This window comes from Genypterus blacodes, unplaced genomic scaffold (genome assembly GCF_046128005.1).
Source record: "Genypterus blacodes isolate CSIRO-AG114 ecotype Tasmania unplaced genomic scaffold, CSIRO-AGI_Gbla_v1 ptg000015l_1, whole genome shotgun sequence".
Classification (NCBI taxonomy): Eukaryota; Metazoa; Chordata; class Actinopteri; order Ophidiiformes; family Ophidiidae; genus Genypterus; species Genypterus blacodes.
The window spans coordinates 2,496,701-2,513,335 of record NW_027466829.1 but is presented as its reverse complement, the minus strand read 5'-3'; the positions used below and the strand labels follow the sequence as shown (position 1 = coordinate 2,513,335).

At 45.6% G+C, this 16,635-nt stretch overlaps 1 protein-coding gene across 1 annotated transcript in view; it reads right to left on the bottom strand.

Moving 5' to 3' along the window:
- tmem117 (transmembrane protein 117) overlaps window positions 1-16,635 on the bottom strand; it is a 30,901-nt gene that overhangs the window by 10,210 nt on the left and 4,056 nt on the right. The window contains exons 2-3 of the mRNA XM_076138816.1: window positions 8,926-9,058; window positions 770-869 (exon numbers count right to left, since the gene is read on the bottom strand). Coding sequence (XP_075994931.1) covers window positions 770-869; window positions 8,926-9,058 — 233 coding nt within the window. The remainder of the gene's footprint in view (window positions 1-769; window positions 870-8,925; window positions 9,059-16,635) is intronic.

Sequence of the window (16,635 nt, the reverse complement as noted above, 5' to 3'; positions counted from 1 at the left end):
TGTGCATATAGAGTCACACCCGATTAGAGATCTTATACCTGATTCAACTTTGGTGTGTGTGTTTAAATCAATTGGCGATCAGCATTAAAACAAATCGCCCCAAAATCTCAAAAGGAAGAGCGTTTTCGGACAAAAAATATGGACTTGAGATGACGCAGCTAGAATCACTTTTGCCTGAAGTTGAGGTTGAGAGAATGTTTATTTTCCAAGGTCAAGCGGTGATATTTCAGAACAAACAAACAGAGGGCATGTGTGTGACTCACCTTAAGTGCTGTACGTCCAGAAAACCGCTGTGTTGATAAAGTGCTGTTGTTTTAAAACAAAAGAAAGTGGTTTGACCTCAGACTCGACTGCTAAGCGGCAACCACGAAGGCCATCGAATCAGCCGCATGATGTGCTGAACGACTGGGAGAGGGGGAGCAGACCGGTGTGCAGGGAGCTAAACCATCCCAGAAATGTAGGCTACAAACCCATAATGCCACCTTAATGTAAACAACTGTGTTCTTTCAGACATCAGGCACAATTGCAAAGCTTTGTATTCTTTCTGTGACGTCTGGCCTCTGAATAATGTTGTATCTCCTATTATATGTTATCCTGAATGTCGGACGCAGATTCCTTTGATTCCTATTCACAGTAGAAGAATGAGGCCCGATGAGAGGTTGTATCTTTTTACCAATTCAGCCGCCAGATTTCTGTGATGTAAAAAACATTTTCCGCATCTCATGAATTAATCATTTTAAACCAAATGACTAAACTTTACTATACTTGCCATCCAAGCTGTGACAAAGTCGCCCATCCACGTTCCCACTGCTGCGATCTTCATAAAACTCTCATTCCTGATGCCCATGTAGTCCGTCACCATGTGGGGCCTGTGGGGAGGAGGAGTGAGACGGGGCGACAGCAGGAGTCAGAGAGTGTAGCTTATGTTATGGGGCGACAGATATTAGAAGGAGGGAGGGAAGACTGACTGACAGACAAGAGGCAGCGGAGGGCAAAAAGGGAAGACGGTCACTCCTGCTAAGTATCATGATGCTGGCTGTCAGAGTCAATCAATATCAATCTGTTCCTTTGAAAACAATGAGCGATGGCTCTGCCTTCAATAAAACCCTGAGGATTGCAAACAATTTACAACGGTACCACGGAATTTATGCAGTAACGACGCTCTCATTTGGCCATCATGTCTCAGTGTTGCTTGGGAAAATGATCCATTTGTTTGGCAAATTTGTTTTGTGTCTCGTTGATTTCAGATCAACGTCGCCGCCGCAATGAGAAGCCTCCTGTTAATGTGAGAGGAACTGACCGAGGCGCCGTTAAAGAAACAATCTTGCGTGCAAAGCAGCAGCAGCAGCAGCAGCAGCAGCAGCATCTGATTAAAAATGACACGCTTCTCTTAGGAGTCCCAGTTACGCCTTTGTCTCTGCACCCTTAAGTGGAGAGGAGAAGCTTTTGTTCAGCCCCACAGACCCACCCACCCACCCGCACACACACACACACACACACACATTCACACACACAAACACACACCGTATCACTCTACTCTCCAGGTAATAGCACGAGGAGGGAGGAAAAGTGGGTCAGTCGCCTCCTATATAGGACTTGTGGGAGAGAGAGAGGAGCACAGAGGGGAGCAAGGAGGCCTGTTTGATCTTCTGGCAGCCAGTGTCTTAGAGGCTGAGTGGAGCAGGTGGAGCCCCCATCACCTCCCCCACTTACAACCCAACTCCCCCCCAACCCCTCACAGGTCGCACTCATGAATATAATAGATGGCGGCGGATAGGGCTCTGGCTGTGCTTTCAAGGGGTCGTATTTGAAGTCAATGGCTTCATTCGTCTTTGTTTTCCCTGGTCATTTTCTGTCCGCCAGCAACCACCAATAAAAAATGTTTTCTTCTTCTTCTGCACAGGGAAAGTCTCGCCTACAACCTCGCCGTGCCGCACACGCACCGTTTTCTATACGCTCCCTATAAAGTTGCTTCCTTTTAATTAATATTTTAGCTTGGAGTAGCTTGCATTAGGGGTTCCATTTAGCAGGTTTTTAATTAGTAAATGAGACTTTGTTACATAATCAGTGTAAAAGCAGCGCTGCATTGTACTTTCATGCCATTATCTAACTTAGGCAGCTTTAATAGGTGCTCGTTTTAATTAATGCCAATTGCCCCTGCCTTTTCACGGTAATCTATGCGCGTCCAGAATAGAAAGGCATAATAAATGCTTTCAGGCGGAGCAGAACAATCCTGATTAGCAGTGGCAAGCCAGTGACCCAAGATGCCAACTGGTTTCGACTACCTGTTTACTGCAATTGTGTGAGCAATAGCCTTCCCTTGAAGCAACCATTATAAATCATATGTCATCGATGAAGCAAGCATTAAACGGATTTGACAGCGCTTTATTGATGAAAACGTGCCGTTGCAGGGGTGACGTATCGCCTCACTCCAGCCCGCAAATAAAAACGGCCTTGATTGGAATGGGGATTTATATCTGCATTAAGCCGGTTAGACGTTCGGTGGCTTGGCACTGCTCCAGTTACCAAGGAGATTCTATTGGGAGTCATTTACTCGCAGCAAAATTGTAATCAATACTTCTGGAAACACTGTCTGGCACCGCATGCTGGAGGAAAAAAAAGCCCCACCCTGCTGCCAGCGTCTGAACTGCTCACATATTTAATTGAGTAAATGTTACCCCTGTGCAGGCAGAGCGGCCTTATTGCTTTTTTTTTTTTTTTTCTGCAGTGGACATATGATGAGTTTTGAGACTCTTTGCGCTGCATGATCAGAGGCAGCAGCGCTCTCTGACTTATTCATGCTGACTGAAAATTTAATGGCCTTTAGAGCCAGATGACCTAATGAGAGGATTCAATGCAGTGGAACATCGGTACAGTAGGGCCATGAATAATCAGCCCCAAAATGGTTCCGGTGGCTTAAGCCAAGGCCGGTCAGAGTGTCAATGCCAGCGCCGCCGCCGCCGCTGCCTCGGCCAGATTTGACCCCCTGTGGAATGTTATCAGGTTTCACACACTTGTTCAATCAGAATATTCAAGGACGTGTTAACGCCTTTCAAAGTCTTGCACGGTCACAATTCAATTATTATCAGCCTCTATAGAGTAAAGAGAGTATAGAGACTGTTTGACATTAAAGCGTTCTGAAGTGCTGCTTGAAAATTATTGGTTTTTGTGTTGCGTTGTGTTTTTGCCTTTAAGGGTCATTCAGTTCAGTTCCGACTACATTGTATGCAATAAAATAGTCCCCCTGCAAATGGAACTAGGAACATGGAAATCCATATAATTCATACCGATTCATTTCAGTCACACTGATGTTGTTTTTCGCAACATAAAATGCTTTGTCTCCGTCCCGGCGATGCATTTTATGTTCCAGATTTAAGAGAATGCCTTCCTGAAATGTATAAAAGTGGAATCTAGGGCAAGACCATACTTCAGTTTTAAGAGTTTACCAAATGGAATGGAAATTGGAATATTTGGCCACCAAAGTGGATTTCCAACAAGGCGTGGTGAGGGATCAAGATGAGTCCCTGCAGTTTACAACATGTCCACCAAGCATCAGTGTCACATCAATAATGTAGGCTGGGACGTGTGTATTGTGTCGTAACGTGCTTGAAAAATAATAACAATGTCTTCTTTCTACTTCTGTACTCCACTGGACTCAGAACCTCCCACCGGTCTTTTGCTCTCTCATCTATCATGGGACAACACACACACAGGCAAACAAACACACTCACGTTCACATCTACAGGCAATTATCCAATTTGCATAACCTGTAAGTTCTTGGACTATGGGAGGAAACCGAAGCACCTGGAGTAAACCAAGGCAGGTGCGGGGAGAATATGCAAACTGCACACATTAACCTATTTTTCTCAAAGTAGCAACTCTCCACGATGCCCGAGGCCAATTGGAGCCCTGATAATTACAGTTATAACCAGCATGCTGAGAGAAAACTCACTCGCTTCTCATTTTCTTTACCGTCCCCTTGGAATTACAGTACATATCTCTATTTTAGCGTTTATACAAGCTTGGTTTTACTGTCAGACAGTCAGTGATTTAGTGGAACTTGTGACTTGGTGACCTCCTCTGCTCCATAAAGGCTGGATTCATTCACAACATTAAATGGGAGACCTTGGCCGGCTCCGCATTGAAATGCATTGCCTGTCTCCTCCCTAAGCACTACAGTACCCATCATCGTATTTACAATACACAACACATGGAGGAGCAGTGGTTACCAAAGAGCGTAAAGCCGTCATATACTTCACTATCACGACACCATCTCCCAGGCAACTTAAAAAACCTCGACCTCAATTCGTCGCCTGGCACACAATCGACCAAAGTATTGTATTAAACTAGCAGGAGATTGAGTCCTTAGCTCTTATCATTCCCCGGGCTCAGGAGTCAATACTGTCAGGCGATATCCCAGTCTGTAATGGACCTGGACCCTCAAATCCCCTACACACACACCCCCACACACACAATGATATGTGACAATCAGTGACAAAACGGATACAAACAAACAAACAAAGAATTTCATATCAGATTGAAAAATGATTTGTGTGTCTTTGTTGTTTTTTGTAGCGATTGGTTTTGGTGGCAGAGCAGCAACATGTTTATGCAATGAGGGAGCTCCACATGCACAATGTTCCGCTTCCACACAATGAAATATGATTCCAGAGATTAATGGCTAATGTGAAACGTAACCAAGAGGTGACAAGATTGAATGGGAGTGTGGCTCCACTTACACACACACACACACAATCCATTTCTCCTGCTACGCCAGCCTTCCCCACCTCCACCTCCCCCTCCATCTCTGCATACTTAAACTAACACATACAGTAAATTATAGTACAAATGTGTCCCGCTACCTCACAGAGCCGTTAATGTTCCATTCCTCATTTGCAATCTCCATTGCTGCCATTGCTGCCATTGATGTGAACCCAATGAATGAAGCCAGGCTGGACCCCACCCACCCCAGCACGGTTTCAGATGTATTCTGACCAAAGAACACGACTTTGGGAGGCAAAGTATTCCACCAAATAGTTGAAATTTGAACAAATGAGTCATTTATGTGATAACAATACAATGTCTACGTGTAGGAGTGTGAAAGACAGTAGGAGGTATGCTTAGAACTAAGACGTGGGAGTGTGTAAGTAAGAGAGAGGCAGAGTGAGAAAAACGGATCGATTCATCAGAACGGCGCCACACATTTAGAGCCATTTACAAATTTGAAGAAGTTCTAATTTTGAGCCTTTAAACCATCTTCAAGCACTACCTTAGGATTGAGTCAAATAGAGAATAATGCAGTTTAACATATGTCTTACATGAGAGTGTGTTAATAATATGTTAATAATGTGTAAATATTGAAGTGGCACTCGATGATTTTTGACTGCAAAGGGGAAAAAAGACTAAAATGACATTGTGATGATTCACAGTGAGAGCAGAGCCACCAGCAGGCCTTTATATTACTCTGAGGCATTTCATTTAATATTAATATACAAATACTGTTGAATGCTGGGGAAAACATATACAACTAATATTCATATACGTCATGGCGTAACATAAAGAGTGTGTAAATATGAAACGCATCTTCTGCTTTAAGATCAAACCAAGAAGCTGAATATCATAGCAGCTTGTAACCGTGCAGCGTTTGACTCAGACACAGGAGCCTGCCAGCTTCATCATCTTTTCAATTACCTGTTGCTGTTGTTAATTACAGACCCTCCAGCCCACAGTCCACAGTCTGAAATGCGCTGGTGCTGAAGAAATACAAGTCCCATTTTTTTTCTGCCTAGATGCAACAGGAGGCGCCGGCATACCGCAGCACTCTATTTATTCAGCCTTTTAAATCCACTTGTCTGTGGTATTACCCCATCTCAGAGCCAGGCAAGCAAACAGACTAACAACTGGGATCCTCATGCATGAAGCCCAAATAGATCATGGCAAACAAAGACAAATACCACTATGCCATGGCTTCTAATCCTGCTCAGACTCTCTGTAGTCAAATGGCACTTCCATCCATCCCTCCATCCCTCTCTCCCTCTCCCCACTCTCTGTGTTCAGCTGTTCCTCCTCTCCTCCTCCTGCTCCATCCATCCATCTAATCCTCCAGCAGACCATTCTTCCCTTCCTACCTTCCACAGCCTCACTGGGCTCCGTTACACCCGGCGCACTCCCTTTCTGCCACCCGCCAACTCTGCACACTTTACCACCCCCTTCCTCTAAATTAGGCATGATTAATGCGACCGCCACGCATTGGGCTGTCTTAATTAAATAACACCATCTAATTAGGGGCTGATTTCTGCTGGTAATGGCGCCATAAGATGGCGGAATGGGATTGTGCGGCGTGACAGAGTGTTCGGCGAAGCCCGTCAAACTCCCTGGGCGGTCACACTCCCCTGGTTTCACACAAACAGCCCCCTAATCTGACAGTTACATTAAAATGCAAATAGCCCAGATGTGAGGGCTGGTAACAAGTGTGGATTACAGCCCTCGGGGAGCCGCATTGGACAGGTCGTTTCCCTGATGTGACATAAGCCAGGTAACAGGTTGATAGCTGTCGACCCAGAGGAGGTTGAATAAATATAAATATGAATTTTTGGCACGTTAATATCCCATTATGAGATTTGGGTTTAGAGATCTCTTTGAGCTGAGAGATAATGGGCCAGATGAATCGATTTGGTATGAGTGAACCATGAATAAATAACAAAATAAATGTCTTACCGGACGCCGTTTACCATCATTAGTACATGAATGGAGTAGTTTATCTTCTTTGCTAGTAAGTGGGAGTGCTGGTTTTAATTAAAATCAGACTCGGGAGTGACTGAAAGGTCAAAGAAGATGAAAGCATATTAATGAGCTTTGGGCAGCGTGCAGCATCAGGTCAGGCAGACAGCCCCCCCTCCGCCCCGTGTATACACTCTGTCATCCACCCACACCTCCACACACACACACACACACACACACACACACACACACACACCGTATAAATGTCCAGACTGCCTAGCTCAGGGTGCGAGACTTGGAACAGCATGTGTGGCATGTGTTTTGATAGTGGCTGGAGACACCAGACGCTCGTCCTCCTGCAGTGCACCGTGGCGGCGAGATGTCAAACCCCAGCGCACCCCCGTGTCAAGATACCTTTTTAAAAACAGCCATGTCAGTACTAATACCTCACAATGGCTTTTCCCTTTAAGTGCAAATGGAAAGGGAAAAGCACCATTTATTCCCAAAGACGAGCCGCGACTACAAAGGGATATTGTATTTTCTTCTTTTGTGCTGTGACACCACAATCTCAAAAGAAACAGCAAAAAAAGAGGTTGGGCCCAGATCAAAAGATGTACTGCATCATCGCGGCTGAAGTACTTTCTATTCTTCCTCCTCCTCCTCCTTTTCCTCATCTTCCTCCTCTTCTCTGTCACCCTTTTTTTTTGCTGCTGCTGCTGCTGCATCAGTGAGCTCTCACAGCCCTGGTGCCTGTCTCACGTGAGGGCCGTCCTGTGATGAGTGCGAACGTTGCTCTTACACGTCGGAAACCCCTTCTTTCTTTGTTTTCGACAGAGATGTGAACCCTAATGGTTTTTGGCAGGGGCCCCCAGGTCCGACGGTAGACATGCCGCCGGGGCAGAAAGACAACAAGCGATGTGGGGAGGGGGGCGGGACGAGAGACGGAGGGAGGGGGAGGTGGACGAGTGCAGAGGACGACCAGGTGTGCGTTCACTCGCTTTACAACAGCACCATCTGTCTTTGTGAGGGGAGGTTTACAACCCAATGTCACTGCACAACACACGTTGTCATGGGTAGGGTGCTTAACTGGATAAGAGGGAAAGTGACTTGTAAATGTTGGATGCATATAAATTACATGACGCGTCTATAAAAAACACACTACTTGCCTTTAATTGCTCTCTGCTTGCTTTGTAGTCAGGATGAAGACTGAGGAAGCCTCTCCCTGACATTTTGTGACAGCTGCGGCTGCAAATCTAACTTTATTTTTCCACTGAGCAAGCAACATTCATCGTCTCGGCAGACCGCGTCCCCCCCTTCTTCCCAGCCCTCTCTGTACTTCCTGGTCTCGGCCAGCCTGGAAAGCGCGGACAAGATGGATGCCGGTGTCGCGTCGTCGGCCGCGCTGACGGATGGGCTGATTACACAAACTCATCCCTCTAGCCATAGAAAAACACAACACCTTGCTGCTGGCTAATAGCCGTCATCTGTCTGCGCCGTATGGATAGTCAAAGCTCAGCGTTAATATGGAACAAGAGCGTTATATGGTCAGATCCCATTACGAGCCCGGGCCTCCCTCATGGCAGAAACGACACCTGCCAGACTGTTGCTTTTTTTTTGTTTGTTTTTCTACATCCCCCCCTCCCAAAAAAAGGTAAATCACCGTGCAAGCGACCTCGTGTCTGGCTTGCTGGCTTCAAGGGCATGTTTTCCATCCTCTAGACTGACACGGTGCAAATGTGTAAACGGATTCCTGTCACTGGCTTGATGTGTGGGTGTCAGGCTCGGCTGTGCACAGTGGTTTCTCAGTAGGTGAGCCGGGGCAACAGGCGCAGAAATGAGGGCGCAAAGCAGAGTGACGTGACACAAACATCTTGGTTTTTGGCCAAGTGGCTGTCGGTGGAGGGGTGGGGAAAGAGGGGAGGGAGGGAGGGTTAGTGGAGATCATGAGAGAATAAGTGGAGGTGTTGACGGTGATCTCTCAGGATTAAAACGCCCTCCCCGTCGCCCCGCCCCCAACCCTGGAAATCATACGAGGGGTTGATTACTCGGAATGGTTTGGAGTCTCTGTTGGGGCGTTTACATCAATCACAGCAGCCTGGGGGGTGGCGGGAGGGCGAACGGCGGCTCTAACAAATGCGAGGCAGAGAATGAGGGAAAAAGGGGGAGAAGAGGAGGAAGAACAGAAGAAGAGATTGAATGGCTTACTCCATGCTCCCAGCCACCAGCAGGAAAAGGTTGTAGATGTGTGAGAAGATGAAGAGGAAGAGGATGGCGCTGAAGAACATGGTCATCCAGGAGCCATGATCCTCGCGGAACATTTTCAGGCGCAGATATCGACCTATGGGGGGAGGAGCATGACAAGGACACGGTCGTCAGTGACTGTTCAAACAGCACGTCAACCTTTTTACAAAACGTCAGGCCACCAAATGAGGATGAAAGGAAATAAATTAGTCACATAGATCAATAATGTCCTATTCTGTCAGACGTGCGCCCTTTAGCATTGAAATTATGATTAAGGACCACTTTGAGGTGTCACTTCTCTAAGCTGGAGTAATTGTCTTCTCCTGACCAATTTTGACACTTGTGTGCTCTTGACACACCAGCAATCGCCACTTCAAAGGTGAAGTCCTCAATCAAACCTTGCTAGATAACATTCCAGACGCACGTCCCCTCAGTCAACTGGCAGACATGTTAATGCAGTGGCGCTCCATTTGCGTTTCTTGATGTGGGTTCTGCATGATTAGAGCAATTATTCACACATTTGTGACCTGTTGTGAATGTGTGTGTGTGTGTGTGTGCGTGTGTGTGTGTGTTTTTTTTTTACACTCAGTCCTGGCTTGGAATCAAATTATGAGAGAAATATCTCGCTGGCAGAGCATGAGATTGATTCAGATAAGCAACCCTCTGCACTGAATACATAATCACATCAGCTCGTCCTCTGGTGGCACTGCTGAGCAACGCCCAGGACGACCACGTCCAACATTACATCTGCTGGCGTGTCGCTCCCTGAAAAGGCTCCAGAAGAGCGTGTAGGTCATCCACGCTTTGCTACTGTGTAAATATGATCACACATCTATTTAGATTGTTGAATATCTTATTTTACAGTGTGGTCGGAGAGGAAGAAGAAGAATAAGAATGTGCAGCATAAACCGTTGGGAAAATTTGAAAAATGAAGCAACTGAGTATGAATGATGCTATTACACAACAGACCTTGATGTGCCTCCCACACTGTCCATGTAAGAGAAGCAATCACGATACTCTGGCCACTACTACTTCTATCTGTTATCACCATTATTCAGAAAAATGTATAATCCTAAAGTGAAATTTGCCACTGCGACTGCTTTGTAAACAGAAATGCTTTGTGACTGCATGGGGTTTGAAACCAAGATGCCCTGGCTACGAAGCAACAGTGCTAACCGGAGCCCAGAAACATACACAAGATGTAACAATAACAACATCAAATTGCTCAAATTGCAATCAAAATGTATCTGGATCCAAACCAAATTACACCAACCTGGCTGACTTGGTTTTCATTCACATTGCTTTCGAAGAAATTGACAGAAATATGGAGGGAAACATAAACTCCTGAGCCGAGGTAATGAAATGACATTATTGGCAAAGTAAATGCATGCGTCTCAGGCAATATTAGCATTGTGTTGAACCTCCACCATCCAAAGCTTTAAGGATAATCACTCGTAACAGTAATCCAACCTTACACAGAGAGGATTTGTTTATTTTTTTATTACACCTACGTTTTATCCTTCCTACACTTTGGGGCTCTCCTGTCTCCTCCCTCCTGTTTCTGCTCAGCACACTGTGATCCAGTGCCAGAAGCCTCCATATTCCTCAGAACTCTTTGTTTTTCTCTCCTCCAGCTCGGGCCGCCTCCATTTGAGTTACAGCTCCTGGGAGAGCTCATTGTGTTTGTGTCCACACACACACACACACACACACACACACACACATAGCCAGAGAGACAGCAAAGCAGAATGCTCCATTTATTTTCCCATTACAGCCTGCCTGGTTTACTCACCAACAGTTTTACATGCTGTTCAATCTCAGCTTGCTCACTTTAGACTTTCTGCTACACGCGTAAAAACAAAGACGCTGAGATTCAACGGGCGTGACAAGCAGTCATAATGAATACCAATCTCCCACTGAAGGCTGGAGCTTTAATGTGTACTGAATCTGTTGTCATTTACTTTAAGGAAATACAAACTTGAATATTTTCCGGAATATTTCTAAGCAGAGTATGTGAGGATGCTGTGACGCCACACCATACTTCTTACTCTGTGGTATTTCAGGGCTCATCACAGCTGCATAATTGAATTGACATGCATGAGCGAACTTAATTGCCTCCAGTGCCAAAGAGCCCTGGCTCAGATATAAGTGCTGGCGGTGTATCGTCAGATCTGACTTTTAAAGCAGCAAGCTGCACCGGCGAGCATGGCGGCCCTCTCGCGGCCCCACATTGGTGGGATGTAACTAGGGGGCCATTCAAACCTATTCAGCCAAGCCGTTTAAGTCGGCACACCTCTCCCACAGCAGAATACCTGATAGGGAATGATTCATGAGCGCTCGTGAGGCTCGGCTCGGCGCAGGACAGCAGGACAGAGAGCTCTGGCCGAGGAGACGTCACGGACAAACACAACACACACACGAAGAAAGTTTTCTCCTTCTCCATCTTTTCTATGCCCACTTTGAGGATTTGGAGAGCAGAGATTTTGTTCTTCCAAACCCGATCCCAGGCCTCCAGCTCCTTACCTCGTCCCTCAAACGCTTTCCAACTGAAAAGCATATTCATAACCATGTCTCCATCTAGTGGCGATACAAGTCAGGGAGAGGCAAACAGTGACCACACACACATACGCAGCACTATGCAAACAGTGATACACGCGTCTTCAGAGCTGAGCTACTGTTTAATGCATTAAAGCTTCAGCATTCACAATCTAGAAAAAGCTTTTTTAAATGATTAATGGCTGTTCAGAGCATCAGCTTGTTTCAAATTCAGCAGCACATTCAGACACTAGGCACGTCCAATATGATGAAGAAATACTATAGCTAACTACTGCGTTAAATTGACCATGTCTAATTAACTGAGCCTCGATGCCAAACTTGACAAAGAAAAACAAAAAAGCAGCAAGAGCCGTCGACAACAACGAACATGCAAACACGTGAGTCCAAGGTTTAGTCTCTTTCCTGTAAATGACCTCACACACACACACACACACACACACACACACACACACACACACACACACACACACACACACACACACACACACACACACACACACACACACACAAACACACACACACACACACACACACGCAGAGGAGGAGTGAAGGCGACCTGAGACAGGATGGGATTGCCGTCTCAGTTCATCATGATACAACATTTCATCAACAGCTCTGACATGAATAAAGAGGGTAAGTATACAATCTATATCAAATACTTTGTAATGTTGCTTTAACAAACACAGCAGCAGAATCCTATGGAAGATTTAACAAAGATCTAAAAAGAAAATTGGCTGAAATTGTCTGGAATTATAAAACAATCAACATCTAACTACTGAATAAATAATACCAATCTAGCATTAACAGCTTTAATATACTGTATAGTGTGTTAAGTGTATACAGTGTATTGTGTGTATTGGGTTCTAAAAATATAACTTAATGTAATGAAAATTATGATGCTTGACTGGTTCTGAAGGACTAACAATTACTGGAATTAACTCCATCGCATATCAATAAAAATTAAAAGTGAGACTTTTCCCAGTGTCTGTTTACAGCCTCACACACACACGCACGCACACACGCACACACGCACATACACACACGCAGGGCGCCATGGAAGACATAAAGACATCATCTCGGATGAAATGGCGTGGGAGCAAACATTACCCTCAGCTGAGCAAAATGAATGTATTATCTCTGATTAAGTGCAAACAGAGGATGACATATTGGACTCAATAGATCAACAGACTGCAGCTTCCATTGTTGGCCACAGACAGGCGAGCATCGACTTCCTGGACACGCCGCTGACACTCGGCCTCTATGGAGACGGCTCAGCTCGGGCTATATTGTAAACATAAAGGCTGGGTGAACGCGTTTTATCTTCATTAGAGGACTCTCTTCATTATAACATGGAGGGAATAATAGATAGCAGCCTATTCATCATTATGTAGTTATAAGAGTCTCAAAGCTTTTTAAGAACTTTTATACAGAACTGTGTGGGGCAGGAGTTGAGGTGTGATATCTCCTAATATGTTGATAATATATAATAACTGACTTCTCCTTCTGTCATTCAAATCCCAGAGAACTTTCTGGAGTTCCTCAATGAGTCAACAGCGTTTTGCAGCCAATTTATTAATGGAAAGTGGTATTGTTACATCCTGCTGGTCGTCTTCACTTTCGCCGTTCCTGTGGGCATCGTGGGGAACATGGCCGCCCTGGTCATCTACACTTGCCTCAAGAAGACTTCCAGCACCAGCAACATCTTCCTGTTCAACCTGGCCCTGTGCGACTCCGCCTGGGTCTTCACGCTCCCCTTCACCATCTACTTCGCTCTCCAGCGGCCCTGCCTCACGGACATACAGATCTTCTGCCAGTTCAAGAAGGTCTCCTTCAACATCAGCGTATACGGCAGCATCCTCTTCCTCACCCTGATCAGTTTTGACCGGTACGCCGGGACCGTGCATCCCATCAGCTCCCTCCGGTGGTGGGATGTGGGTAAAGCCAAGCTGTGCTCAGTTTGTGCGTGGCTCCTGCTGATTCTGGCTTCCATTCCCGACTTCTTGGTGACCTTCCCCATTGGGAGGCCGGGAAACGTCACTGTGTGTATGGACCACATCCACGGGCCTCTCGTGTACGTCATCACAATCACAGTCATCAGAACGATAGTGGGCTTCCTACTGCCGTTCAGCGTCATGACGGTTTTTTATATAATGACGGTGCGAGTGCTGAGACGCCTCCCGGGTGGGAGAAGGCACAGAGGAGACAGGAGGGGGGTAGGGAAGCCCATGCGTCTCATCACCGCTGCCCTGCTCGTCTTTGTGGTCTCCTTTGTTCCCTACCACGTCATGACCATCACACTGGTGTGCATGAGGATCCGAGACCAGGTCACGGCATCAAACACCAACGTCCTCTATGCCTCCTATGAGTTCTTTGAAGCCATGTGCAGCGTAAGCAGCTGCCTGGACCCAGTGCTCTACATCCTGGCGAGCGAGCAGTTCCAGAGGAGGTTGTTGGCTTTGAGAAGAGACCAATATAAGAGGCTGTGCTGCAGAGCCAGCAGGAGGGTCGGGGTGATTGGGTAAATGAGAAGACTCGATGTACAACCTTTATAGAGAGTTTCCTTGAATTCTCTTAGTTGCATATTTACCTGTGGCAGACGTTCAACTATGCTGTTATTACTTAATATTGGGCTCCACTTTACGGTAACAACAATGAAATAATGCAGCAAAATCATGGTTCAAACAGGGAAATAAGGTGGCAATACCCTGAAATCACTGAGGAATTCATCCAAATATCTAAATACTAAGAGAATAATTAGATTGTATTGTGGATTATGTTTTGAATTCTGCAATGAGGCATAACTAATGATAACATCTGGAACGTTCTAATGGCACAGTAACAACATGGTAATCATGGGTGTCAACATAATGGGGCGATATCAGTTTTAAAACAGATTTTGTTGCGTTAAGCATATTGGAACTATTCCCAGACGTTTGCTGTCATGAAACACAATTAACAGGAAAGTGTAACATAAATCAGCTGTGGCCTCATTTCTTCGTCATCGTCAGATTAGTGTCACTGTCCACTGAAACATATTATCGAAAGCTTCAATGCACTCATCTGCTGATTCACGTTCCTCATGTAGTCAGGCCCGGCTTATCTCTGAGCCGGTATCATAAGCAGACTGAGCCTGATCTCTGCCCTATTATTTATTCTCAGCATCTGTGGGATTAACTCCTGTGTTATCACCCGAGCCCTGCAAAACCCTACAAACACATCCTGGACAAATATTGAGCTTGTCGTGCAGTGAAACGGATATCGGACATTGAAAAGGAGACGTAAACAAGGAGAAGTCAAAACAACAAGGCTCGTGTTTGTTCGTGAGGGGAAACCATCACATGCCAGCTGATTGTTGTTACACAGATGGCAGCCCTCTGGTCGCCATTACCGCTTCTTGTATGGCAGCCATGCCACTTCACACACACACACTGCATATACACACTGCATACACACAGCAAAGGAGAGTTCTACCCTAGTTTGTTTCGTCTATTTTGGGATCTCGTCTGTATTTCTGTATCTGGATTGAGCTTAAGCATCAGGAACAACAATCCAGCAAACCTTAGGGATCCTCCTCGTAAGCATCTCTCAAATACAAACAGTGCAGGGCGCCTGTGCTACAGAATTGGTGTGTACACACTCGCAACACCATCCATCACACATTTGCTGGGCCACAGCCTCACTTGGGGTTTGGGAAAAGCCATAACTACGGCCAGTAGAGTCCCCAGAGCTGAACTCCTCTGTATCTGGGTGTCTGGGTAATAAATCAGAGGTGGAAAGTGACAACAGCACTCCCTCTGCAGCACACACAGGGCTACCTACTGGGCCACTGTACCACTGGATTTGTCCCCTTCAGCAGCCTGTTGGATCATTTCTTTATTTGTAATCTCAGGCTTGGCTCCGGACCAAAACAGTCAAGACATTAAGTAAAGAAGCAATTTCCTATGGTCCATTTTTTTTTTTGTTTGCAAGCTCTCGTCACCGTCTTTATCTGCCTCTCTGCTGTGCAAACACCTGTGCGTCCTATCTGTTATTGCAGACACGTGGACAGTGCACAGGGTTCACTCCCAGAGTAAAGCACATTAGTGATGTCTAGAGAAAGGATTATCTATAGGTACATGAAAGGCTGGCCTTCAACCAAGGTTTACAGCTTTTCTGAGCAATCTGGCAAATAACAAGTGGGAACCATCACTTCCTTTGTGGAGATTGTATAAGTGACAGGATGTTGACAGAAATGTTCTACAGCATCGATTCCCAGACAGCAACACAAAACGCCCACATGACTGGAAGTTAAAGTGCAACATCGAAATGCATCAAAGATGTCAGCATCTAAGAGATGTATCAGCTTCAAGCAGTGAGACAGCAACACAAAGTTAAGATGAGGGGGATCAGAAGTTTAGTTCCAGAGCAGTCTTACATTATTTAGAGAGGACAGGGTGACCTCCCGGGTCAGGTCATTCAAACAGGCCTGAACCCACGGATAGAGACTCTATACTATACACTTCTACAGGCTGCCAGATGATGTCAATGGCTGAATCTTTTAATAAATTGCATAAACATTTTTGTTGGTAAAGTCTTTAAGCATCAGTCATGATTAAAATGTCTCGTCTGAAATAGTGAAGTCCAGATACAAAGCCAACTGCATTTATTTCACACACACACATATACAGCTTCATACACACTCATCGCACCTAAACCCACAGCCACAGTGCCATACTTTAATAACATATGACAGAGGCCAGATGGATTCCTCCAGGCTACGACTAAGATCAGGGAAAGGGGTCGAGAGCCACTCCAACTGCAGATGAACCAAAGGCATGTCTCACACTCTCTCACACACCTACACACACGCACATTCACACATATCCAGAACAGTAAATAGTGTCAACATCTCTGTGAAGACAGGAAACAGCATTTTACATTCTATTCATACTATTCTGTGTAAGTCTTCAATGGGAGATTTCCCTGATTGTTTTATTCAGTGTGAGTGTCACTGCAAAGTAGGGCCTAATCTGGTTAGGATGGCCTTCATATGACTCAAAGTTACCTTGTAGACTGTACAAAAACTAAAGACAGGGATGGGAGAATACATTATGTTAATGTATGGACTGAGGCAGCACA